This window comes from Puntigrus tetrazona, chromosome 7, assembly GCF_018831695.1.
Source record: "Puntigrus tetrazona isolate hp1 chromosome 7, ASM1883169v1, whole genome shotgun sequence".
Taxonomy (NCBI): domain Eukaryota; kingdom Metazoa; phylum Chordata; class Actinopteri; order Cypriniformes; family Cyprinidae; genus Puntigrus; species Puntigrus tetrazona.
The window spans coordinates 17,421,744-17,449,392 of NC_056705.1; the positions used below are offsets into that span (position 1 = coordinate 17,421,744).

Sequence of the window (27,649 nt, forward strand, 5' to 3'; positions counted from 1 at the left end):
GAGAACTGTCAGATGAATTTTGAATGACCAGTTGTTAAGTCTTGCGTGAAGTTTAACAGACAGATAAACATTAGTTTTTAAATGTCACTATAGAAATATGCATTAAATTTCTACTGCTGTTTATCAGTGTATTATTTTTGAATGGAACTGAAACAGGATACTTTAAATTGATCAAAATTGACAGTATCAAAAGTAAAATACATTTAAAATGCTGTTTTTTTAAACTTTCAATTCATCAAAAAAAAAAAAAATGTTATCAGCTGTTTTCAACATTTCACGAGTTTCGCCCTTCACGTATAATTAATCATAGTAACGGTAAAAAGTAAGCGTGTTTGGCGAGCTGTCAGGAGAGGCCTCGGAACTAGGTGGACTACCGAATCCAGAGTTTTTCCTCTCTTGTCCGTGAAAGCGGACAGGACTCGTGTCCCGACCCGATCCTGAGTGCCCCCAGAGAGGGATAGTAGAACTAGGAGGAATGGAGATTGGGGTGGTGGAGGGATGCCTGGAAACGAGATATCGAGGTAAGAAGCATGCAGCGAATTTATAGTAGGCTTCTCTTGCTCTGGTTGGATAATTGCGTGATTAGGAAACGAGAAGCCAGCGCGTTAATTATCGTGCGTGCTCCCCGAAATTTGTTTATAGCTAAACATCATTTCACGAGTTCGCCCTTACGTATAATTAATCATAGTAACGTAAAAAGTAAGCGTGTTTGGCGAGCTGTCAGGGAGAGGGCTCGAACTAGGTGGACTACCGAGTCAGAGTTTTTCCTCTTGTCCGTGAGCGGACAGGACTCGATGTCCGACCCGATCCCTGAGTGCCCCCAAAAAGCCAATTAAGACAGCAGCCGAAAAACACGTGTAAGCGGCCCCAAAAAAGCTACTGGCTTAGCTAGAAAGGAGGAAGAGCATGGATATGTTAGTTGAAATTGGAATGGTATTAGGATGATATTATGTAGGTGTAGGAGAGTGGGCATGAAAATGTTGTGAGCGTCTCTAGCGGGAGTGGTCCACGGCGGTGGGTGCAGTACTCCGGCTAGAGCGGTCCACTGTATTAGCAGCATGTGTGAACGACCGTCTCCGGCGGAGCTGTCCACGGCCGGTGGGTGCAAAGCTCCGGCTTTTTGTGGTCTGCTGCTAAGGCAGTGGGTGCAAGTGGCGTCTCTTACAGGAGCGGTCCACGGCGGTGGGTGCAGGGCTCGGCTTGCGGTCCACTGTAATAGCAGCATATGTGAGCGACCGTCTCTGGCAGGAGCTGTCCACGGGCGGTGGGTGCAGAGCCCGGCTTTTGCGGTCTGCTGCTAAAAGCAGTGGGTGCATGTGAGCGTCTCTTGCGGGAGCGGTCCACGGCGGTGGGTGCTGTGCTCCGGCTTAGAGCGGTCCACTGTAATGGCAGCATGTGTGAACGACCGTCTCTGGCGGGAGCTGTCCACGCGGTGGGTGCAGAGCTCCGGCTTTTGCGGTCTGCTGCTAAAGCAGTGGGTGCGAATGTGAGCGTCTCTAGCGGGAGCGGTCCACGGCGTGGGTGCAATGCTCCAGCTTAGGCGGTCCACTGTAATAGCAGCATGTGTGAACGACCGTCGCTGGCGGAGCTGTCCACGGCGGTGGGTGCAAAGCTCCGACTTTTGCGGTCTGCTGCTAGAAGCAGTGGGTGCGAGTGGCGCCTCTCTAGCGGGAGCGGTCCACGCGCGTGGGTGCAATGCTCCGGCTTAGAGCAGTCCACTGTAATAGCAGCATGTGTGAACGACCGTCGCTGGCGGGAGCTGTCCACGGCGCGGTGGGTGCAAAGCTCTCGGCTTTATGGTCTGCTGCTAGAAGCAGTGGGTGCGAGTATGCGTCTCTGGCGGAGCGGTCCACGGCACGGTGGGTGCAATGCTCCTGCCTGTGTTGGCCACTGCGGTGGCAAGTTTTGTATACCATCATCTACGGCGGGAGCGGTCCACGGCGGTGGGTGCAATGCTCCTGCCTGTGTTGGCCACCGCGTGGCGGGTTTTATACCATCATCTACGGCGGGGAGCGGTCCACGGCGGTGGGTGCAATGCTCCTGCCTGTGTTGCCCACTGCGGTGGCAGGTTTTGTATAATGTCATTTACAGTGGGAGCGGTCCACAGCGGTGGGTGCAATGCTCCTGCCTGTGTTGGCCACTGCGGTGGCGGTTTGTATATTGTCGTGTACAGTGGGAGCGGTCCACGGCGGTGGGTGCAATGTCCTACCTGTGCTTGGCCACCGCGTGGCGGGTTTTGCTATATTGTCGTATCACGGGCGGAGCGGTCCACGGTGGGTGCAATGCTCCTGCCTGTGATGGCCGCAGCGGTGGCGGGAGTTGTATGTTGGTCGTGTACAGCGGGAGCGTCCACGGGCGGTGGGTGCAATGCTCCTGCTTGCAGTCTGCTGCTGAAGGCAGTGGTGCGCGTGGCGTCTCTAGTGGGAGTGGTCCACGGCGGTGGGTGCAGTACTCCGGCTAGAGCAGTCCACTGTAATAACAGCATGTGTGAACGACCGTCGCTGGCGGAGCTGTCCACGGTGGGTGCAAAGTCGGCTTTGCGGTCTGCTGCTAAAAGCAGTGGTGCGAGTGTGCGTCGTCTCTAGCGGAGCGGTCCACGGCGGTGGGTGCAGAGCTCGCTTAGAGCAGTCCACTGTAATAGCAGCATGTGTGAACGACCGTCGCTGGCGGGGAGCTGTCCACGGCGGTGGGTGCAAAGCTCCGACTTTTTGCGTGTGTGCTGCTAGAAGCAGTGGGTGCGAGTGTCGCGTCTCTAGCGGGAGCGGTCCACGGCGGTGGGTGCAGGGCTCCGGCTTAGAGCAGTCCACTGTAATGGCAGCTTGTGTGAATGACCGTCTCTGGCGGAGCTGCTGCCCACGGCGGTGGGTGCAGAGCTCCGGCTTTGCGGTCTGCTGCTAGAAGCAGTGGGTGCAAGTGTGCGTCTCTGGCGGGAGTGGACCACGGCGGTGGGTGCAATGCTCCTGCCTGCGTTGGCCACTGCGGTGGCAGGTTTGTATACCGTCATCTACGGCGGAGCGGTCCACGGCGGTGGGTGCAATGCTCCTGCCTGTGTTGGCCACTGCGGTGGCGGGTTTGTATACCATCATCTCACGGCGGGAGCGGTCCACAGCAGTGGGTGCAATGCTCCTGCCTGTGTTGGCCACCGCGGTGGCGGGTTTTGTATGCCGTCATCTACGGCGGGGGAGCGGTCCACGGCGGTGGGTGCAATGCTCCTGCCTGTGTTGGCCACTCGCGGTGGCAGGTTTTGTGCTACCGTCATCTACAGCGGAGCAGTCACACGGCAGTGGGTGCAATGCTCCTGCCTGTGTTGGCCGCTGCGGTGGCGGGTTTGGATATTGACGTGTACAGCGGGAGCGTCCACGGCGGTGGGTGCAATGCTCCTGTTCATGTTGGGCCACTGTGGTGGCAGGTTTTGTGTGCTATTGTGCACGGCGGGAGCGGTCCACGGCGGTGGGTGCAATGCTCCTGCCTGTGTTGGCCACTCGCGGTGGCAGGTTTGTATACCATGATCTACAGCGGAGCGGTCCACGACGGTGGGTGCAATGCTCCAGCCTGTGTTGGCCCACTGCAGTGGCAGGTTTTGTATACTGTCGTGAACAGCGGAGCGGTCCATGGCGGTGGGTGCAGTACTCTAGCTAGAGTGGTCCGCTGTTAAGGCGGTGGGAGTGTATTAGCATCTCGGCGGAGCGTCCACGCGGTGGGTGCAGTGCTCCTGCTTATGTTGGCCACTGTGGTGGCAGGTTTGTATAGGGTCATCTACGGCGGAGTGGTCCATGGCGGTGGGTGCGATGCTCCTGCTTGAGCTGGCCACTGCAGTGGCGAATTTTGTATATGGTCATTTGCTGCGCGGAGCGTCCACGGCGTGTGGATGCGATGCTCCCTGCTTAGCATTGCCACTCCTGTGGCAGATTTTGTATAATGCAACGTCTATAGCGGAGTGGTCCATGGCGGTGGGTGCGATGCTCCTGCTTGAGCTGGCCACTGCAGTGGCGAATTTTGTATATGGTCGCTTGCTGCGGAGCGGTCCACGGCGGTGGATGCGATGTTCCTGCTTGGCATTGCCACTCCTGTGGCAGATTTTGTATACGAACGTCTATAGCGGGAGCTGACCAGGGCGGTGGGTGCAATGTTCCTGCTTGGTATGTCCACTGTGGTGGCAGATTTTGAATATGGCTGTTTATAGCGGGAGCCGTCCAGGGCGGTGGGTGCGATGTTCCTGCTTGGTGGCCGCTGCGGTGGCGGATTTGTATTTGGTCGTATACAGCGAGAGCTGGCCGTTGTAGAAGGAGTGATGACGTGCCTTGGGTGATCCCCTGCGGGGGTGGTAGGTTTGGAGTTCTGTTGGGACTGGTTAGGGTCTGGAGGGCTTTTTTGATGAGTGACTGGTCTGAACGAATGTAGCTTTTGTATGCGTTAGAAGACCAGCGGCCGAGGGTTTGGATTTGCTGTTGGGAGAGACCTTTCTCTGCTGCAGTGGTGGCTGCCCTATTCTGAAGGAATGTGTGGAGAAATTTTTTGATGGGATTCCGGAGTAAGATAGGACTGATTTGAGGTGCTTTTTGGAACCAGAATCGAGATGGGTGGTTGGAATCATCTGTGAACAGAGGGTCGAGTGGAGTTTTAGTTTGGGATTTCCTGTATTGGAGGAAAGCTAGAAGTGTTTGAAGGGGAAAAGTAGGAGTTTGGAGGTTAAAAATATATATGAAATGCCCATTTTTGGTCTGGTCCGTTTACTTTGTTTGATGAAAAAGGATACGGTTTCGTGGTCTCTCGATAGATAGGTCGGAAATAGTGGGGTGAATATTTGGGTCGAATCTGGAGTTGACTGTAAATTCTGAACATCTGAGGAAACCAAAAGGCCAGAATGAACATTGCATCGAGAGTGCGAGCAGTATGGATAGAAGAGTAGCCTCTGCGGAGGGTGGATATGCATTTTGAGAGAATTTCGAGGTGATGGGCATCCTTGAGTCGGATCGGGAGGATGCCTTCTTTGGATGCCCTTGATTAAAAGTGAAGTCTGAGCATTGGTTATTTGAGGTGAGGCGATGCCGTGGATGAGTTTATGGAAAACTGGATACCACTCAAGTAGCCCTTAATAGAACTGACTTGCAGGTTTTTGAGGTGTTAAGAAAGGAGATGAAAGAAGTGATGGATAGCAGGGAAAAATCAGGGGTTGAGGTTATACCTTGCCTGGAAAAGATTTAAAGCATTTCCAAGCGGTCAGGTAAGATTGCAGGGTTCTGTGAGAAACTGCTTGTAGGATTGAGTCGAGGGAGGCTTCGAGGAGGGACCTTAAGGATGGTTCGCTGGGATATTAGTTGTGAAAAGAGAAGCACCTGGGTTGCATAGGGTTCCGCTTCTGGTGCCAGCATCCTGGATTTCTGCAAGGATCTGTGCTTTGATGGAATTGGGGACGGGGGTGGGGTCCGGTGCGGCGGCATTTGAGGGCATAGGAAGAGGGTTAGCAGTGGATACTGAGAAAGGGTGGTGGGCGATGGGAGAGTTGGCGGGGGGGTAACTCATGGGAGCTACTTGTGGGGTGGGTTGGAGCTCACGGCGGCTATGGCAGGGATCTAGGGAAAAGAGTGGAAAAGATAGGGAGGTAAAGAAGAATAGGTGTGTGAAGATGGTGGGGGTCTTGAACCTGGGTTCAGACTGGTAGCAGAAAAATAGGGAGGGGAGGAGGAATAGGAGGTGGGTACGGCTGGGATCGTCAGTGGAGGCATCTGTGTGCCTGTGCTGGCACCTCTATGGCTGGCTGGGCTGTGGGAACAGAAATGGACGAGTTAGGTCCTGGAGGAATAGGAGAAACTTGAGGCTGGTAAATAACGGACAGTGGATTGGGGGCTGGTTGCCAGGCATGGTCGGGAGAGACTTGGGCAGAGTACTGTTGGTGTGGGTTCAACTGATCCAATGAACAGAGTGGGTACAGGCTAGGCTGATGGCTTGTGGGGCTGGAGCCGTGGTGCTTGCTGCGTGGGTTGTTTGCTGGAAACTGGAGGAAGAGCTGCTGGTGTTTGGGTCCTGGGCTTTGCTAGCAGTAGCTGGGAGCCTTCTGCCGCCTCCTGGTGGGCGGAGGCTTAATACGGTGCAGATGCTGACTTCTCGGGTCTTCCCCGGGAGAATTACGGCTTCTTCTAGTTGTTTCCTTTCTTTGGCTGGAGGAGAAATGTTTGGCGTGGCTGCGCCTGTTTGATAAGTCGAGTACAGCGAGAGAAGCTCTCGGCTTTGTTAGCGGCGGGAGAACGGAATGTTCGCGTTATGCAGTGCTTGACGCAGTCGCGGATTGTCCATTTTTGTTGCGGATGGAGCGGAAGAAAAGGCTGCACGGTAGGGAGAAGCTGGGGAAGCTTGAGGACGCGTCTGGCAGGTGGAGGCTTAACGTGATCTTAATCGCGTTGGCGAAAGGATAGTCACTCGCGTTAGTTTTTCTGCCTCTGGGCGACGGCCGCTCGTTTGAAGTTCCGGGCGGGCGTTAGCGTGCTTGCTCAGCGGAGTCGTGGAGGGCTCGGTGTCCTCGATTTCAGAGGGTTTCTGGCGATTGGTCTTGTTCGGACATGCTGGATACCATGCTCGAAACGAGATATCGAGGTAAGAAGCTTGTGCGAATTTATAGTAGGCTTCTCTTGCTCTGGTTGGATAATTGCGTGATTAGGAAACGAAGCCAGCCGCGTTAATTATCAGTGCGTGCTCCTCCCAAATTTGTTTATAGCTAAACATCATTGATAAAAAGGAGAAATGTTCTTTAGCACCAAATCAGCATACTAGAATAAAAAAATAAATATTTTAACAATATCACTGTTTTACTGAATTTTTTTCTTAAATAAATGCAGCTTTGGTGGGTACAAGGGAATATATATATTTTTTTTAAATACCTCAAACGTCTGATAACAGTGTACTTTTGTGTATATAAATTAATGCAATATGTACTTTTCTACAGGCAATATATTAATTATCACATAATTCCCAAAAGCATTTTGTTGAATTTCAGCTTCCTGTAATTAAAATTCGAACTTAACATTACCTTAAACGTAACATTTTACCTTAAAAACCATTCCTTCAAAATCAGTGCAGGAAAAGATCAACTAAAAAAGTCTAGGCCTGTATATGACGCACAAAACAAGGGAGACATCCATCTGGTGTGATTGCTGTTTGTGCAGAGAGCATTCTCATTTTAAGAGACACTTACCGATTGTTGTGGGGCGAAGAAGATCTCTCAGGCACAAAACTAGAAGAGAAAAACAAAGAGATGAACAAAAACATCACGACACAAAATCTGTCCTCGCTTGCTAAAGAATGCATAACATTTTGATAAACTATTGACTCAAATAGGAGAATCTCAACTTCATTGATCATATAAAGACAAATGACAACGCAAACGCAATCTACCAGCAGGGTCATCTATGGTTTTCAATAAAGCCACGTCATTTACTGATGAAGTACGTTTGATTGACACATGTCTATGACATCAAGCGTTTAAAAGGAAATCAAGAAGCTAGTTTTCTTCGGCGTGCCTCGCACTTTGACTCTGTTTGGAGCCGAGAGTTGATTTACGTGCCGTGATTACTGAGCTCCAGCTCACAAAGAGGTTGATTCAATCAACAGTGCCGCTGCTCTGGCACGGTCTAAGGAGGGAGGAGGAGAAACAGGGACGTCCCAGCCGACACAAGTGATGCAGAGCAGTCTCTCTGTCTTTTCTCTCCTCCTGACAGCGTCGCTTGTTCTCCTGTGGGGGTGCTTCTACACGAGCAGATGTTTGCCATTAGATAAGACTGATAACAACACCACACATGTCCCCCACAGACTTGGGTGACTTTGGCAGTAATTTGTACACCTAATTGTAGAAGTGTCCTATAAATTTGTCCATTTCCTAAGGGACATGTGTCTTCCAGACGGGCAGAGACAAACAAAAATCAAATCTGATGTGAAGTGACACCGTCACACCCTATTTTTCTGCACCTGCCCCGAACACTACGAGGAGAAAATTCCCATCAGCTATGATCGACTGAGAAAGACAACGACATCTTTATTTAACCAGGAGCTCCCAAGGAAATAAAGGCTTTGAGGCCCATGACTACTGATTAATATAGCATGAACTGTTCGAGGAAATAGGAAAATGAATGATGAGGACATTGTTTGTACAGTCTTTTTGACATCTTGCTGGCAGATGCTGCTCTTTCAAATGCAGTTCGGATTCAGCTCTACGGACAGATGGAAACACTGAGAGGAAAAGAGGAAATATGTGCATTCTTTCTCTGTGTTCTGAAGGAATACTTCATCTGATTAAAGTTATTTCATTACTTTATCATGCTTTTCAAAACCTGTTCTTTCTTTTGAAGTACACAAAAGTCGATGTTGCTTTTTTCTATACCACAAAGACAGCAGCAGCTGTATAATATTGCATAATAAATACTTGCTTTAAAATAAATAAATAAATATGGGACCAATATATATTTATATACCATTTAAATGTTAAGGGCCTTAAGAGTTTTTAAATGTAAAGAGTTTTGAAAAATGTTTGACTACTGTTGCACTACTGGAACGGAAATACTGAAAAATTGTTTATTAATAATAGTATATATTATACACTATTAATATAATTATTACTATTATTATTATTATTATTACTAGGTTAATTTAAAAATATAGTAATATTATTTATATTATATACAATGTATTTTGTTCCTGTGATGGCAAATCTGAATTTTCCACAATCAGTACTTAAGTCTTCAGTGTCACATGATCTTTTAGAAATCATGCTAAATATGCTTGTATGATTTCATATTAGCAATATAGAAAAGAGGTGTGTGTTTTTGTGGAAACCATGATATGTTTTTTCAGGACTCTTTGATACTAAAGTTCAAAGGAGCAGAATGTGTGTGTGTGTGTGTGTGTGTTACTGTCACTTTTGATAAACTAGAATAAAAATAACTTAAAGGGCATATAATGTTGCTAAAAGGTTTTTTTTTGTGTAACATAATGCGTTTATGCGGTTTAAGGTTTTAAAGGGTGAACAAGTCATAACTTTTATAAAGAATACCTCTTTGGTTTTGGTCTTTGCAACTTTATGGATCTTATTTATGCACTAACAGCTTGTAACACATCAAATAAAAAAAATAAATGCATAAATAATAATACCAATAATAATGAAATAAAAAATTACTGTCCCTAAACTTTTGCAAGGTGGTTTAGTGCATATGGAGCTCTAGTCATCAGACAGTAGGTTTAGAATGACAATGAAGGAGAAAAATGTTTTCTTTTGAGTAAACTGTCCCTTTAAGACATGCAGACTTTTTATAGACATCCGTCTTCTTTTTCTGTCTCTCTCAGAAAGCTCTACCCCCAAATCCATTTTGATAAAAGCTGCCATCTGGGGCGGAAGCAGGGTCTAATTTTCCAGCCAAATCCTGTCAAATGGCAGTGTCCGCACTGCATGCCGACAGAGCAGTGTGGCTAAAATCCCCTCTCCACCCCTGCAGACCTGCTGCTTGCTGCCCTCTCCTCTGCTAGAAGCCCAGAAGGACAAAATGTTGTCACTGGTGTCAGCATAATGGCTCCTTTGAGAAGGCTGCCTGAGAAAGACCATGTGGAGGATGAAAAGGACGAGGAGGTGGACAGGATAGGTGAGCTGAGAGATGCATCCATCACTGGCCTTTGATTATATGGGGGGAAATGGTTCCCTGTCAAGAAAACTACAACATGTCTCACTCTGTCCAAAAGCCTTAATAGCCCAGCTGTACTGGTACTGTAAATGTGCCTCTCTTTTCCACATTATTGTGGCCTGTGCCTGTTTTTGTGTTTAAAATTTTTTTATTTTTTATTTATTTATTGCTGACCTAATTGGTCAAATTCATGGATTAACTGTTTCAAATGTTTGTGGTCTGTATGTTTTTAAATCTTTAAATGATTTTGATTTAAGCCTCTTATTTAAAACTAATAATAAAAAAAACATCCTATTTTTGCAAGATAAAATTTTAGCAGCCCTGTGTCATGATTCTTAAAAAATCACACGATCTGCTAATTATTTTTAAATCTTATTGTTTTCAAGTTGAAAACATTTTTGTAGCTAAATATTTTTGTAGAAACTGGGAAGCATTCCATCCAAATTCTTAACATTACAAATGTTTTTACTGTCACCTTCGATCAATTGAATGCATCCTTGCTAAAGGACAGTATTAATTTCTCCAAAAAAGAAATAAATTATAATTTCTCACTAACCCAACCTAAAGAACTTTTAACATATCACACAATCATAAAAGATTGATAATTGTTTCTTTAATAAATAAAAATAATAATAATAATTATCTAATGAAAATGTTAATAGCAACCATTACAAGTTAATTAATCTCATTACATTAGGTAAAAGTGAAATGAGAAAGAAATAGATCCATAAAGTAACATTTCCATGTTATCTTTTTGACGGTGAGGCTCTGTGAAATCTTCAACTGTCGAACATATCAAAACTCATCATGCCTCTAATGCTAATTGCATTTTAACAGCTAGCACCACAGATCACGGTGCATCAACTCGGCTCTGCAGATGGAGGTAAACACACACAGCCTATTTATGTCTTCAAAAGAGTGCTGCGCTTAGAGTGAAGAGTGACTACTGCCTGACTCAGGCTCCCATGGGAGAAGATAGTTTTTCAAGGAGAGGAGGAAAACAAGTTGTGCTCCCTGACAAAGGCTAGTAGTGAAACCAAACAATAGGCATAGCTTTTATCAAAATATAGGTATTGCAAGGTTTATTGTTTAGCTTGTGGCCGTCAGAATCTAACAATGTGGATGCTGCAGTAGATTTGATGCATCAACTTATATATCACAAGAACCTTGTCATCTGTTCATCAAACTCAAGCATCATATTTTTATTTTACCCTGTGGAAAATGCTTTTTTCAATACTGACATAGCCTACGATCTTTGTTCTGCTTGTATGTCTCCCTGTTAGCTTCAAAACCCGCTGTTACAGTTTCCTTGATAACAGATTCTTGCCAGTGAATAATAAGTTTTATACTCACAGGAAGCTGTCTATCAAAAACCAGTCGTAAAGCTGCCTTTGCGCTGCATGTTATAGAAAGGAAACGAACAGGTGCATAACAGGAAAGAGAAAAAAGGTTATCGGCGTTGTTAACAATTTCTCTAAAGCCTCAGGTGAATTCCATTGAAATTAACAGTCCTCGTTTGGATTAAATGTGACGATTGTTCAGGAATGTCAGGGGTAGCGTTCTTCTGGAACACAGCGTGAGGATTTGCTGCTGTCTGTGGTGCTGAAACACCTTCACATCACAGGAACAGAATTCGATGGAAAAATCCCACAAAAACAACATCCGACTAGTGTCATGTTACGCACCACACGTATTCTGGAGTGTACATTCACCAGTTGCGGTAAACTGTACACCTCATAACTGCAGTATGGAGGATATTTGATATAAATACCATACATACAAAACACCCGGGTGTTCACAAAGCCTGTGTCTTATTATTAAACCTTCAGGGTTAGGCTGGTGTTTTTTTTTTCCTGGTAAACACAAATGACAGAGCATAGCTAAACTGAAAAATCACAAACGGCAGATACAAAGATGTTGCTGGTTTAAAATTTTAATTCTGTAAGCTCATGTTTGAAAGAACTTACATTCTTTTGTGCATCAATGAATGTTGATGTTTGGAAAAAAAAAAAGAAAAGTCGTTCACTCTTCAGTTCACTCTTAAAAATGACAGTAAAAAAGAACCTTTTTGTATAAATGGTTCCATAAAGAACCTTGGATATCCTACTTGGTCTTATGGCATGAACGTACCTGGGTGCACTTTTTTAGCAAGACACACAATCTCTACCAACAAGTACATATCACACTAGAGGCAGTAAAACTATGTCGCTTTTTAATCATTTTCACTTAAATTTCGATTAATAAAACGCAATTCTCGCACAATTACTTGAAGAATTCTTATAATATTTGAAAACTGATACTTTTGTCTGGTAGATCACGGAGTACAGAGATGTACTTAAGAGGCGAGGTTCTCCGGTTTTGAAACTATTGTTTCAACAAAACTCTTTTGTTCTCATCTGTGTAAAAGGAAGATAAAATGGTTGCATCAACAAATGTGTACAATGTGTAAATATACACACAATAGAAATGCTAAATGGCAGACAGTTAACGTTAGATTTAGTGAAGTAAACTACATGACTCAGATATGCCCATTTCGAGAGAGGGAGAGAGATGATACGTGTGTGTGTGTGTGTGTGTGTGTGTGTGTGTGTGTGTGTGTGTGTGGCGTATTTAGCAAAATTAATTTAGTTGAAAATACTTAACATGTCGTATATACATGATATCTGAAGAACCTTCATTATTCACAAAAGGTTTTTTGTGGCAAAAAGTCCTTCAGATTCTAAAAAGGTAAGGTATGGTTCTTTGTAGAACCAAAAATGGTTCTTCTATAGCATCACTGTGAATAACAAGTTTCAGATTTTATTGCTGATTTAAAAGCAGTTTCTAAGAATTTTTGATTTTCATCTATCCAGTAGATCCGGTCTTGGATTGAAAATAGCTGTCAAGAGATGTTAAAAATAAGGCCACTTGTTTTTACTCAGTAATTTCTTTTCATACGCTACTGTTGTTTGGCTTTATAAGACTTGACTATAAAATCAAGAACATTAAAAAAAATAAAATAACAGCACACGGGTGGCACTGAGAGTGGCGTGAGATTCAGTAAATGAATTTTAATTTTTTGATGAACTATACCTTTGTGGAAAAAGCAACTTTGGTAGTTAATAACCGGTTTCATAAAATGAATACGATATCTGATGTAGAGGTGAGCAATCAGACCTCTGCTGCCAGAGGTTAAAGGGAATGACCTGGATAAATGATGTTAATCCAGGTCATTTCCGTTGCTCTTTCATCTGTCTACCTCTGTATCTCATTGTCCCTTTTGTACAAACTCTCTCTCTCTCTCTCTCGCTCATACTTTCTCTCTAAAGTACCCTAGCCCTCTTTGCCTCTGTTTCTCTGTTATTCAGATGCACATTTCCCTCTCTTTGTTCTGAAGTATGAGCGCTGGCTATAGTCTACCAGCTATCAGTAATGCACCAGACCTGCTGACATCCCAGCAGCCACAGCCCAGGAGGTTCTGCTGGAGGGAAGAAAATCTATTCTCATCGATCTCCTTCCTCACATAGGCTTCCCTTACAACATGCTTTTCATTTTATAGGCTTGCATAAGCCCCTTTTCCCTGCCATTTACACCCTATGAACCCCTATATAAGGTTACAGGCTGCTGCATCAATGTGCCCTTGTTTGCTAGAGCAAAGCTGTTCTTTATGCTGCAGGTATGCATGGGTTTGTCTAACGCTGAGACACTGTGCAGCGCAAATGCAAAAGGGGATAATAAACACAGACAATGGGTGAAGATAATCTGTGCTGACCTGTAACAAGCTTCCACTGCCAGGATCTAAGAGGATCAGAAACAGCCTATTAAACAGTGTCTTTTTGTCCACTGTATTCAACTTTGAATTAATTTTTATTTACTTTTATTTTACATGTCAAATATTATGCAATATATAAATATTATAATTAAAAAAACTAACCATTTGAAATAACATGCATTATGTAGACAAAAAACTTGTCTCAATTTTTTATATATTATAAAATAGAGTTTTAAATGTGTGTATTATATATATATATATATATATATATATATATATATATATATATATATATATATATACACACACACATACGTGTGTATATATAAACACAACTGCACATCATATAATATAAATGCATATTTATCTTACATATTGTTAATTTATCTATCTATCTATCTGTCTATTTATCGTGAATGTGTATAAATCATTTATATTATTACATGTTTTTGATTCATGATTAATGATTTTACACACACACACACACATACATATATATATATATATATATATATATATATATATATATATATATATATATATATATATAAATATATTTGAAATCAAGTGAAATTACTAAACCTAAACATAGAAGCATAGAAGAAGCATAGAAGAAAAAATGCTATTTAAAAGACAAAAATCTCTTCATATTTGACATTACATTTGTCTTGAAATGAAACCCTAATTCGTTTAGGTGGAATGCTGGTCACATCCGGTATGAAGGTTAGAAACTACACAATAAAGTCTGAATGTGATTAGCGCTAAACCAAGGGTGACTAATAGGCCATGCAGTCTTTTGCAATTGCTGACACAAGAACTTTGGTAATGATTTAAAAGTCATTATCTCTTAACTTTAAAATGGCTCCTTTGAATGTTCTACTTCAACCAGTGCCAGAACAAAACTATGACTAAACCCTCTACGGTTCATCCGTTAACACATGCTTCATTCAAGCTTTTTATACCAAAGCTAAAAAGTAGAGATTGAGGTCTGAAACATTTTTGCAGAGCAGCACAAGTGTTGTTAAAGCAATTACATCTACACAGCAGACACAGACCTGTCAGCAGGCATTGCAATTGCTATTCATTTATTCCCAAAGGCTTTAGAGCATCAAATATATGCCAGGTATTAATGATGCATGTTGTCTGTTCAAGGACAGGGCTGGCTGTAAAGATGCTCTGTGCTTGTAAGGCTTATTGACAGATAAGAATCTCAAAAACCTGCTATCGTCCAATGAATGTGTGTGTTGGGAGAATCTGTCCACAATTTATCCCGGTAATCATGTGCTGGGATCCTCAACCTTTCGTGCAACTACACCAAATCCATTTTGGGGTCCATTAGTGAGAGCAAGCCCTCAGATCCACGTATTTTCCCCCGAATAAACGACAGCTCGACGGTAAAGAACATCCATGATCTGTCAAGCTGTGAGAGTGTGTGCCTCATTCTTAAGCTAATGTCAGAATATAAAAAAGGATTTAGCTTTCCACAGATGACTAACTCTCGAAAATCTCTTGAATCTGGGTGTTACCATTTCCACATCGTCTCTCAAACTAATGATATGAGGCCCAAACAGCTCATTGTTTTCCTCGGCGCTGATTCCAAAGAATCAAAAGATACAAATGTATCAGAAAACTTTGAAAGAAATAGCAGTAAATATGATCTCATATTAAAACTAAATATCCCCAACACTAAACTGATGCACTCGGTAACTGAACGGATTACCAAGACATAGAGATGCCCTCTAAATGTCACAAGATCACTTTAAAACAAATATATGCTCTCATTCTCTGAAATATCACATCACTACAAGCTTATTTACAAAGATTAATATATATATATATATATATATATATATATATATATATATATATATATATATATATATATATATATATATATATATATATATATATACCAACTATTAAGTTTAAGATTTTTTTTCTTGGGGACTATGGCCGGTTCCCAGCATGCAGTTAAAGGCTGACCCACACACCCTTCTTGAACCAAATCAATTACCCTTTTACTCACACACCAGCTGCTGCGTGTGAGTTGTGAAGCCCAAAGGCTACATTTTAAGACAAGCAGTCATTCCCTCACCAGTTATTCTCACATTTTCTCTCCTTCTTTCTCTTTTTACTTTGTGCAATTATCCCAGAAGGCTTCTTTTAGTGTTCTTCTAATGGTTCACAAACTCTTAGCTATGCTGTTTTTTTACTGGTCATAAACCAGACAGCTTTTGAAATTTACACTGTTTATATGAGTTTAGGGATGATAAATATGTACACATGAAATACTGATTCGACTTTGGTCATTTTGTATCTGTACATTGCCATAGATTCTGCCTAGAAAAATGCAATGTAGAAAACAATCAGCTAAGAAGACAAACACAGTTTCAGTTTAGACCCAGATTAGACCTCTATTAGATAACTAAATTGCTCAATTGTCTAATCAGAAGCCAGTAATCCAGGGAAAGTCCACCACTTTACTCTCTTCTATGTTATTAAACCTGCAGGACCTCTTCTGTATCTTTCTGTTGAACACAAAAGAAGATATCTTGAAGAAGGTTTTGGTCACCATTGATTTTCATAATGTGAACATCGTGTCGAACTTTAATAATCTACCGATGAAAAAAGTCATATAGGTTTTGAGTGACATGAGGGTGAGTAAATAATAAAAGCCATTTAATTTTTGGGTGAACCATTGTATCCATTTAACTTAAAACTGATAACCACAAAAACCCATTAAAGTTGCAAAACTGCTGAAAATGTATACTAGACATTATAATAGTAACATCAATCATGAACGTCTAAAGCTTTTTTAGATACATGATTCACAATGATAAATGCATAGCACACATAAAAAATGTTATGTGTGTTTAATGATACATACGGCTATTTATATGACTGAAAATTCCACTACTATAATAAATATGTATTAAGTCTTTATAGCAGAGATGTAAACTCACTTTTACATGTCTAAATGTCTACATACACTAAGTGTTGGCAGCAGCTGCATATGCTCAGTAGTATGTTGAAGCCGTCTGAAATCACCGCTTCATCTAAATGCTAATAGAATGCGATCTCAGAGAAACAGGCTAGCTAATGATCAGGCCCACTGAATACACTGAAAGCTTAAGTGCTAATAATGATATAACTGAAGCACAGTGAGGGAAAAACAGCAGACAGAGAAACACAACACCTGCAGACGATCTAGAGACCTTCACACACACACACACACACAAAACCTCTGACAAGATAAGTGCTTCACAGTAGCTCTCGATGTTGGTTTTTCTTTACCTGGAGGATTTGGGTGTTTGTATTTTATAATCCAGCCCTCAACACAAAGCAAATTAATTAATAAAATAGTACAATCGAATGAGCTGTATCAGCCTACATTCACCAGCGATCACAAACCGCCACCTGCTTCCCTCCCAGTGATCAATAGTGTGTTCATTTTCAGATGGATCCATCGCCTCGGGTCCTCCTAGAAAGTTCCTGCTAACAAGTCCAAAAATACACTATTCAGATGACTTTGGAAAAAGTTCAAATACGACCTTTTGGCAATTTAATCTATTTTTCACATTCTCGTATAAATTTTTTTCACAACCTGGCCAAAAAAGGAAGCTGTTTTTAGTGCCAGCGCTGAATGTAGAAAGAAAAAGCACATGATGTGCATTTAATTTGTAGTTCATGCTTTATCTAATTATTGTTCAAAGAGAATGAAGGGAATAGGAGAATAAACCAGTAACATTTAATATTAGAGTAGAATACCAAAACCAAAGTTGTACATCAGCTAATGTTGGGGTTATTATTGTAAAAAAAAAAAAAAAACTAAAGGAATCTATTTTTGTCATATTAAACAATTATAAAATAGATATGTACATAGCGCTGCCAAACAATTGAATAATCACAATAAATCGCGTCCCAAAATAAACTTTGTTTTTACATAGTATATTTATTATGTATATATAAATACACAGAAAATATTTACATGTATATACATTTATATTATTATATTTTATATTACATATAAAATATTTAATAAATCAACATAGCATATTTTTCTTAAATATATATACATGCACATGTTTGTATGTATGTATATACACATAATAAATATACACAGTACTATTCATGCATTATGTATCCAAAAACTTTCATTTTTGATCTGATTAATCGCTATTAATTGTTTGGCAGCACTCATTTTAAACTATCATTTTAAATTCTTCTTAATAACTAAACACTTTCATTACTTAAAAACTAACTAAAATAAAAATGCTCCCTAATTAATTTCCGTGAGATTTGTGTTATATCATAAAACCTAAAGCCTTTATAGCTCAACCTGCCAGCATTTAAATGTCTTATTGCTATCTAGTTGCATTTTTACGAGACTGTGATATCAAACACTATTAGACAACTTTAAATGATACCAGTTTGCACATTAACTTTGTCTGTCCTAAAATTAAAATAGAAACTAAATAAACTGGAACCAGAATTAAAACTACGATAGAGAGAAAATGAACGAATATAAAACCTAACTGACAAGACACACTGTAATAAAAGAACAATAAACACTGAAACGCAACTTTATTCCAAAACTAATCATGGTCTTTCCAGAAATATCAATCTACATTTTGAGATTGACAATAGGACCTGATTGTAGTCTTTACAGGTAGTTCTGGATGAAAACAGACATACGAACAAGGAGGCTTGTTCGCTCTTCACCTGTGGTCCCATTAGTTAGTGAATCCTCCACGTTATTAAAGACTGAGAGCAAGAGTGAATGGATCGTCTGATCTCATTCCATTCAATCCGCTGAGTGTGGACTCATTCAAACGGAGACAATGGAGCCCGAACTGGGTAAAATCAAGTTAGCTCATTTAAATGCTAATGTACATGGATCTGAAATGGCGCGAGGCTAACTGCGCAGCAGCTAAAGGAGAAAAGATGTATCACCCTTTCACGGAGCTATTCCTGGGCTGGACGCGTTACTTTGACCCGTTGGGTTTTCCGATTCTCAAGCTATAAAAGGTCCCAAGGACGATCAGTCTGTGCTACTCTAAAAGTAGGAGGGAAGTTGAGCTTACATAAATATAAATCTTCAGTATGACTACAGCTACACACATTTATTCTGTCGATGAGTCAGCCCCCGGTATATGAATAGCCGAAAACAGACACTGCAGAGATTTAAGGTGCCGTTGTCCCAGCAGGGACCGGCCTCCATGACCTTCAGACTGCAGTAAACATAGGCAGCTAAAGCACAAGCCCAAATGACCCATCACAAATATCAACAGACCATCATCCCTCAACAGAGAACAGGTCAGTGGAGCAGGAGCACAGCAGCAAAATAAACTCACAGCAGCTGCATTTGCCTTCCCCTGTTATGTCTTATCCCATCTCAAAAAGAAAGATTCATTTATCCCCACTTCGCTTGATCAAGCGTAGACATTTATTGACAGATACGCAAAAAGCGGTAGGAAGGCAGATTGAGCTCTTCTGCTGGATGTGGTGCGTAAGTCACTAATACACACCAAAAACAGTGTCACCCTCGGCTCTCTTCCCTGGAGCGGCACAGGTGACTGAAATTGGTTGTACCAAATTACACGGAAGAGGGGTCAGTCGATGCTACAAGAGAGTCTTTTTTTTTTAATTACCTAGAAATATCAGAAATGGACATTCGAATAAACATATTTGCCACAGGGGTGATGCTGTTCCCCATCTCCTGTCACCTGAACGAATAAAAATATGTAAAAATGAAATACTAGATTAACATCAACCACAGATACGCTTACAAACCTAACGTTCTGCTAAATGATTTAAAATAAAGTCATTAAAATTATTGGAAATATGTAACGTGCACGTATGCAACACAAATGTACCCTAGTGAAAAATAAACATACGACAATGTGATGAATTATATTTATTTCATGCTATATGCATTTAAACTTTTAGCATGCTTAATATCTGATAAATTGGAACAACTGCCATAATTTTGTACTTTAACTGTGTGGAAGTAGTGCTGAAATCCAACTAAAGATATACTGAAGTATATTTGTATTTGCTAAAGTGGGCCTATTGCAAGCGTACAGATATTACTCAAAGATCATACAATCCTAATTAAACGCGACTGCAAAACATTTTAGGCTTAATATTAAGAAATGTGCAGTATGCACATGTAGTGCTCTAAACAAATTTTATTTATACTTTTTAATAAAATGTATAATTATAATTTAAGTCTGAAGCGATACGTTACAGATGTTATAGAACAATATTTAGCATAATGCATATGTATTATAAATAAGACTATACTATGTTTTAGAAGACAGGAAGAAGGTAAATCTGACTTGCCGTCGACTTTCAAATTTACAAACGACTAAATAACTGGAGAAGTCTAGCATACATCACCAGATGTTGATTCACCAGAAGACAGAAATTTCATTTGTTTATTTTAAAATGATTGAATTGTTCACAGTAAGAGCATCGGTATGCATTTGGAAAACTTTTATATTAAGATTTTTGTAAGACACAAAACTCTTATTCCTGTTTATTTGCAGCAGTCACATCGCTGCATCCACTCAGAGGTCCTTGGACTGAAAAAAAAGCTGCACTATACAAATAAAACTGACTTGACTAAACCATAACAGGAACGACCTCTTTACTGATCAAATATAGAGATGCAGGGAAAACTTAGCAGGTGTGAGAAAAATGTCAAAATTCAATCCAGGAGTATACAGCAAGTGATTCACCAACAAGTGAGTCACCAGTACGAAAAAAAAAACCTTCTCACACAGTCAAGAAAGCTTGTACAGAAGTCAGGGCCACGACTTACTTACTTATTTAGAGCATTATGACAGATATTACATCAGATATGAGGGCAGGGTACACACATAGCCAGAGGCATAAAATAATTAGCTTTTCAAAGAACGCACAGACTGGGTAATGAATGAAAAGATCAAGAGCAACATTGTTTCATAATCTTGAGTCAGATAAACTTCAGCCAACGAGTGAAAAAATGGCTACAGACCTTTCTCACGTCGCACTTGAGTTCACGATATTCTCTTTTTGTATGATAAACAAGAGGATGAAAGCACCAGATGGATAAAAGAATTCAATCTCAATGTGGACGGCTTCCCAAAAATAATGAAAATGTCCATTTATGTACGAAAAGGAAAGATGATAAAGGAGGCAAAAGACACAAACACAAAAGCTCCTCTCAAATCGTACTGGGCTGATAGTATGCTAAAAAAGCCGCTTTCACTTACTGCGAATAACAGATGCTCGAATGCGCTTTTAAAATATCTAACAAGCCACCATGCTCGGCTACTCAGTTTTTTCAAAAGTAAACATCAAAAGAGCAGACAACTCATTCACATCTAGTCAGAGTCTCTGAGCTATGCTATTAATATTAATCAATCTCCAGTCTGATCGAAAGACACATAAGCAGTGACTTATAGGGCCTGTGACCAATAAGGCACAATCTGATAGGAGAAAAATAAACTCTGAACGATCAAGCAAGCAAAAACAAACAAAGAAACATTTTAATACCAGGATAAAAAGCGCTTCGCAATCAGTGGCTTTTCTAGAGATTCTAATATAAATCATACTTGTTTTTGAATTTCATACATCGCAATACTTTTTTTTTATTTATACAGAGCCCAAACAAATCAATAACTGACGCGCCTTAAGATTAGACCTCATGAAAACACAGCTTCTGATTTATGAAGTAAACAAATGCAAATTCTTGCTTGAGATACCACACATCCTGGACAGATAACTAAGATCATTAACACCATGTAACTGTGTGGGCGAAACTCTACTTGAAATCATGTTTTTTTTTTTTCTCTTTACATGGTATTTACATCATTCTGAGGTCAGAGCCGCCGGCACCCCCCCATTACCTATCCTTAACGTGTGATACTCTTGGGATATCTGTGTACACCAAATTTGTGCACTACAGCACTGGCAATTTTTCTATATTTGTAAGTCCGACAGAGCATGCTCTAAAGTTAAACAAAGGCCACATTTTCATCAAATTTCAAATTTCTATCATTTTTTATTATTTGCATTTTAGGAAATTTGCCAAAATAAATAAACAATTTAGCAACTGATCAAAAATGACAGTTAATTGTTACAAAAAAACATATTTTGAATAAACACTGCTCTTTTATATTTGTCAAACTGTAAAAATGAATCACGGTTTCCACAATTAGCATATTAGATTGATTTCCCAAGGATCGTGTGACACTGAAGGCTAATGATTGCTAAACAATTCAGAATGAATTAAAAAAAAAATTTAATTGCATGTTTGAAATTATAATAATGTTTCACAATTGTTTTTCTATATTTTAAATGAATGCACTCTTGATGAGAGTTCATTTTTAAAAATCTTACTGACCACAAACTTTTTAATTGTAGTGTTTATAAACAGGAATACATGTATCCTTTCTGCGCTTTTCTGGGCTGTTGACTGCTAACTGCACATCAGCATTTCTATATATTTATAGTGAGCAGTAGATTTTAAATTGAGCTGAGTGAGAACATGTCTCTCTGACCCTTGTCCTCCTCTTCCCGGGCACATTGCCAGAGGTTATCACACAAACACACACACACATGCACACACACACACACACACACACACACACACATACACACACACAAAGACAACAGGATCATATATATCAGAGCGAGTGCTAAACCAGACAGCAGATTTGGGCCAAAACCGCTTACACCCACATTAGTAACACCATAAAAAAAAACCCTGCCCACACCCTCACATCTCACCACTACTGCAACTGTATGCATTGTTCAAAATAGTTTCTATCAAAAACTCCTAAAAAAAATAGGGCTAGCAAAACCCCATTTCATTATACATTCATACATTTCAGTGTCTTTCTGTGTTTATCAACTAAATATTCTTTTGCTAAAATTACTCCTAAAGTGAGTAACCCCACCAGGGCTTTTCTTTTCATGTTTCTATCCGATTTCTCGCAAGAGATCAATTTATAAATGTCCTACTGGTGCATAAATATCATCTCAGCATGCTCTTGCAAACAGTGTTTGTCCTTCAGCACAGAACCGTAACTATAAGAGATCTGAAAGGAGGGGCGGGGCAGCGTGCGTGTGCGTGTGTGTGTGTGTGTGTGTGTGTGTGTGTGTGTGTGTGTGTGTGTGTGTGTGTGTGTGTGTGTGCGTGTGTGTGTGTGTGTGTGTGTGAAAGAGAGAGAGAGAGCAGGTTGCCTGGACAAGAGAGCGGCAGGAGACTGTTGTGGAGACGGAACCACCAACTGGGATCACACTCAGGAATTATGCACCTTTATAAGCACTCACAGTCCCTCCTTCACACTCAGTCTGGCTCTCTCTCTGCCCTACCACTCCTAAACTACCTCTATACTATGTTTCAGATTTCATATTAACTACTTTGAGATATACGCACAAAGACGAGCCGACATAGCTTGAGCATTCATTTACTGCCAAAAGATATGTGTCATTTTGTTCTTAGTTGTGAAAAGTTCAGCCACTACACATATTTTTAGAATATGCATAATATTTTCTAGTCCTTGTGGTTTCATTGATCAGTTCAGGGGAGTGGACCGGCTATTGTTCTCTGGACAAAAAGGAGCTCATCTCTTACAGCAGCAGCATGATGCTTGATTTCCAGCTCGAGGCTTGAATTTGATGCTTGATTTAGCATGATCATGATAAGCTCCACAAACCAACCAAAACTGAAGGACTAGGATATAATTATGTTTATATTCCACAATTAGAATCTCAGCATCTAATCATGATTTTATCTGTCGGTCGCTAAAAGATTTATACCGGGACAGAATGCAAAATTCCCTGTACAAACAGATTTATTAATCAGACTTTGCTGGCTACTGACCAAGCAGGTCTGCTTGTAATTGTAAACAAAACAAAATCTGAATAACAATGATATCTCTCAACTACCCGTATCAGCTGACATTTCTATAAACATGAAGATTGTAGGTTAAAATTAGCATAAGGGGCGTATAAAGAAAACTGAAAATCTTGCATGGCCCTTTTAAGATTTTAACCATGCAAACTCACATTTTTAATATTAAATATTGACTAGTATCTTAATGTGTATTATTTAAATATATTTAAATATATTCTAATGCTGTAACTGTAACAAGTTTAATTATTTAAAATATAGCTTAAACGTTTAAAAAAAATTAATATTTCATGTCAGCTACCCAGATAGATAGATAGATAGATAGATAGATAGATAGATAGATAGATAGATAGATAGATAGATAAAATACTATAATTGACGACGATTTCAAGCGATAAAGTTAAACTTAACTGGGTCTATTATACAGTACGACATATTTTAACCAACTTTTTGAGGACTTTCTACGTTTTCGTCATGACATTTTCAGCCGTGGTTCTTAACGAGAAAGTGAATATACGCAGACCAAAAAAGCTCTCGAAAGAAAAGGAGTTGCACACAAAAATTAAAGAAACAGACGACTCTTCGATTTGCGCAATTTCTACCTCTTCCACCGTAACGACGATTTTAACAGTTGAGAGACGGCCGAGGAGGACGTCTAACATCATGTACGTGCTCGTGGCAGAGGGTTTGATGTTGCACTGAGAGAATGAAACCCTGCTGTATCCTTCACGAGCGCATCACTTCATTCCGCGTCAACGCGCCACGCTAAGCGTTCAGGTTCAGGGCAAACGTGAGACAGAAAACCATCCTACCTGCATAACCTTTGATGCTGCGATGCTCGTATATAGAAGTCCCGTGTTTTCAGAGGTAGAGAGAGTGGGAACCGCACCGACGCCGCATCCCGGAGACTGAGGAGAACGGAAGCCCGAAGAGCAGAGATAGAGAACGGCAGGGGGCGCTCCACTGCAGAGCTGAGCTCCAGCGCCACAAACCCCACCCGAGACGGAGAGAAAGAGCGCGTGCGGCTTTCATTGTGTGGGGAAATTATCTGAAAACGATTCTGTCATTTGAATTTACTTTAAATCACGTCTTGGGCGGCAAACTAACAAAGCTTGGCGCTGAACGGACCTAAGTGTTACTCTTTAGCTTTCGACATGTCATCAGTCATTATTAATTATCATTAGTAATTAAGAGTCCACGCAAATTCACTATCTGCTGCCCTCGTGGTGACATTTACACACGACGCCGTTTCTTTCTGGCCTTGCTTTGAAGGATAATGTCGCTCAAATTGAGCATCATCTCACTGTGCGATCAGATTCTCCTTATATTACATAAGAGAGATTTTCGCTGTTTCCCTGAAACGTATAATCTTTGCTTCCTGATTCTGTTGGATGTCAATGACTATTACATGGTAGATCGTGCAAATGAGAACACATTAACACACACAAAATAATAATAATACGAAAATAAAACCAATAGTGCATTAGCACAGAAGATATGAGATACGTTATTCCCTTCTCTTGCAGATGGTGTTCTGGGCCAGGCAACATGAGATGGCGTTTCTCGAGACTAAGGCAATAAACAGCTTTCAATGCCCCAGATAAAACTGGACATGTGGTTCGAATACGTGCAATTAGGATGAGATGCCTTTGGGATACCGCAACAATTACCGTGCAAGCTAGTCTTGCTTCATGATTAATCCAGGCAGATGTTTTCTCATTATGATTTCTACAAAAAAAAAAAAAAAAAAAAAAAAAAAAGAAAAAAACCTAATGCAAGCTGCACAGAATTCATTAGGAAAAGTGGTTTGCTCCATTGAAGATATCCTTTGCCCTTAATATATTTAAAGTAGCATCAGATTTCTTTGGTGCTTATTTTCTCTAATATTGATTTATTAATAAAGTTTTTTTTTTTACTACTGTGCACAAAAGCTTAAATGTAGCCTGTGCAAAAGTAATTCAAAAGGATTTATTATTATTATTATTTTATTTATTTTTTTGGACAGTGTGAGAATTTCTTTGGAAAGAATTCTGTTCCTTTTCAGACTGCCAAATAAATTGAAAAGTCAAAAACAGCTTAAAACGTCATTAAAGATCCTTTTATTCTAATGGTGCTGAAGCAGGAAAATTCAAACAAAACCTTGGAGACCACACAGTGAGAAAGCCCACAAACATCAGTTCTTAATCTCACTCCTCTAGTTATCTCCCTCTCTCTCTCTCCCTCTCTCTCAAAAAAGCAGATTTAAGGCATAAGAACAAAAACCAGCTTTCTATTTGGCGGAGGGTTGACTACAGTGGAGAGATGGGTATGAGCCAACCTGTCTCCCAAATACATGGTTGTCAGCCAAAAAAAGAAAGCTTCAATCTGTCTGTTCCACTGAGAGCCAGATGAGAGGCTTGCGAGGATTTCAATTCACATTCATAAAAATAGCAAAACATATCTAACATTTTATCATAGCATTTAAAGCATGCATATAATTTAATAAGCTTATTTCGGCTTCGGATGTTGTAATCATCATAAAAAAAAAAACAAGAAAAATACCAAGTGTACCCCACAAATGTTATTGCGAGGGGGAAAAAAAAATTAAACATGATTTACATACTCTGCACACATTTTGAATGTGTGAGCTTGCAAAGAGTCAAAGGATCAAACTAACTTTAACCATTTATTAAGTGATTAAAGAAAATCTTTACTTCAGAAAAAAAGGCCAAGAATATAAAGCACACCATAACAGATTAATGATTAGTGAAACAAGTGGAATCATACCATTCTTCTTAATATAATCACAATAGCTTAAGTGTCAAAAATCAAAGTGTCTCTGTATGCTAGATACTCTCATGTGTGATAGCTAGGCTTGTTCTATCTCCACAAGAACCCCATCACAGTCTTTAGGGTGGAGGAACATCACTGGTTTGCCGTGAGCCCCTATCCGTGGCTCTGGGGAGAGCAGCCTGATTTTCTTTTCCTTCAAATCAACTATTGCAGCGTTGATATCATCCACCTGCAGTGGAACAAGCAGCCCGTAAATTGTAGATACTGACACTTGACTATAAAACAAGTTTTATAAAACAATATTTAGTGCGAAGAAACTTGAAATAAGGATTGATTCACAAGAAATCTAGTGCAGGAATTTCATTATTTTTTATTTAATACTAATATTATTGTTATTGCATTTTTCTGTCAAATGATTAATCACATGCAAAAAAAAATTTTTTCTTTACATAGCATATGCGTGTATACTGTGAACATTTAAGATCTATATAAAAATACCTATGCATGTATATGTTTCAGAACGATAAGGTGTGTGTATATATATATATATAAACTGTTTTGACAATTGTAATACATAACACCTATGATTTGATACATGCAATATGTCATGCAACTTTTGTGTTTGTCTCTATATTTATAAGTGAAGCCAATGTCAAATTTAGCTATAAAATACGAGTATTATTACAATTTTTTTTCTTTGAAGAACAGTATCAGAATCTTCAAATTGTTTAATTGATCTAATCTAATGAAGAAGGGTCAAAATTACAGCAAAAATACTAAACGTCGTAACCAGTATAGGGGAGCTTTGAAAATGATTATTTGACCTAATCTTATCTTTACCTCAATACAGATATGATGCATCCCTCCAGCTTTGTTCTTCTGCAGGAATCCTGCAATAGGGCTTTTCTCTCCCAGAGGGTGCAGAAGCTCTAATTTGGTGTTTCCCAGTTCTACAAACACAGTGTACACCCCGTGCTCAGGGAGTGGTACGGTGGCGCTTACTTGAGCCCCCAGCACATCACGATACAGTGCTGTGGCTTTCTCTAGGTCTGGTACTGCGATAGCCACATGATTCAGTCTGCCTAACTTCCATAATGACTGAGGGACACCTTGAGCGACGGGTACAGTCAGACGCAATGCCCTCACTGAGGGTAAAGTGTGCCATGCACACCTCGAGAGACCTGTAACTACAAGAGAGATTAACAGCTGCAGCATGGGCGCATTAAATACAGAACAAAGTAATCTCTAGGCGGACTTTATTCACAAAAGCCGTTAAAGAGTAAGACACCGACAAGTGCAACGTGTGCACTTGAAAGCAGCTCTAAATGTTGCAAGTATTTAAAGGAAAAAACATAAGAGACAGCAAACAATATCGATTTACTACAGTTTACCTGCAACCTTCAGTAAAGAGGAAGCCATCTTTGCGGTCATCGCAAACACGCAAAACTTTATTTAAACAACTCGATGCATGTGTTCAGCTATGATAATAGACTCATAATTTACCCATATAAAATGTTCGTAACATGTCAATTTTTAAAACATAATTATTGTATACTA

General features: G+C 40.5%; 2 protein-coding genes across 8 annotated transcripts in view; both read right to left on the minus strand.

Moving 5' to 3' along the window:
• Nucleotides 1-24,305, minus strand: part of LOC122349684 (amyloid-beta A4 precursor protein-binding family A member 2-like) — a 71,592-nt gene extending 47,287 nt beyond the window's left edge. For 5 of the 6 annotated variants that reach the window (XM_043245823.1, XM_043245822.1, XM_043245821.1 and 2 more), the window contains exons 1-2: nt 24,133-24,289; nt 7,190-7,228 (exon numbers count right to left, since the gene is read on the minus strand). The gene's annotated coding sequence lies outside the window, so the exon portion shown is untranslated. Of the gene's footprint in view, nt 1-7,189; nt 7,229-24,132 lie in introns of all 6 variants that reach the window. The other variant, XM_043245819.1, reaches the window with a different exon arrangement.
• Nucleotides 24,306-25,396: 1,091 nt separating this feature from the next.
• On the minus strand, nt 25,397-27,620 carry LOC122349504 (methylmalonyl-CoA epimerase, mitochondrial-like). Of its 2 annotated transcripts, none has more exons than XM_043245566.1 (3): nt 27,484-27,620; nt 26,933-27,279; nt 25,397-26,321 (listed from the first exon to the last, which is right to left on the minus strand). In XM_043245566.1, exons 1-3 carry the CDS (start codon nt 27,521-27,523, stop codon nt 26,169-26,171), a joined length of 540 nt encoding a protein of 179 aa, XP_043101501.1. In that variant the 5' UTR covers nt 27,524-27,620; the 3' UTR covers nt 25,397-26,168. The 2 variants fall into 2 exon arrangements, with proteins under 2 accessions (XP_043101501.1, XP_043101502.1); XM_043245567.1 differs by having other exon boundaries at nt 26,933-27,273; nt 27,484-27,592.
• Nucleotides 27,621-27,649: the final 29 nt, after the last annotated feature.

What these genes read in the sequence shown, in the direction of transcription:
- LOC122349504 (XM_043245566.1), bottom strand. Translation starts at nt 27,523, where the DNA reads ATGACCGCAAAGATGGCTTCCTCTTTACTGAAGGTTGCAG. An exon ending in CTCTTTACTGAAGGTTGCAG is followed by an intron (nt 27,280 to 27,483) that starts GTAAACTGTAGT and finishes TCTCTCTTGTAG; the next exon opens with TTACAGGTCTCTCGAGGTGT. An exon ending in TGCATCATATCTGTATTGAG is followed by an intron (nt 26,322 to 26,932) that starts GTAAAGATAAGA and finishes GTTCCACTGCAG; the next exon opens with GTGGATGATATCAACGCTGC.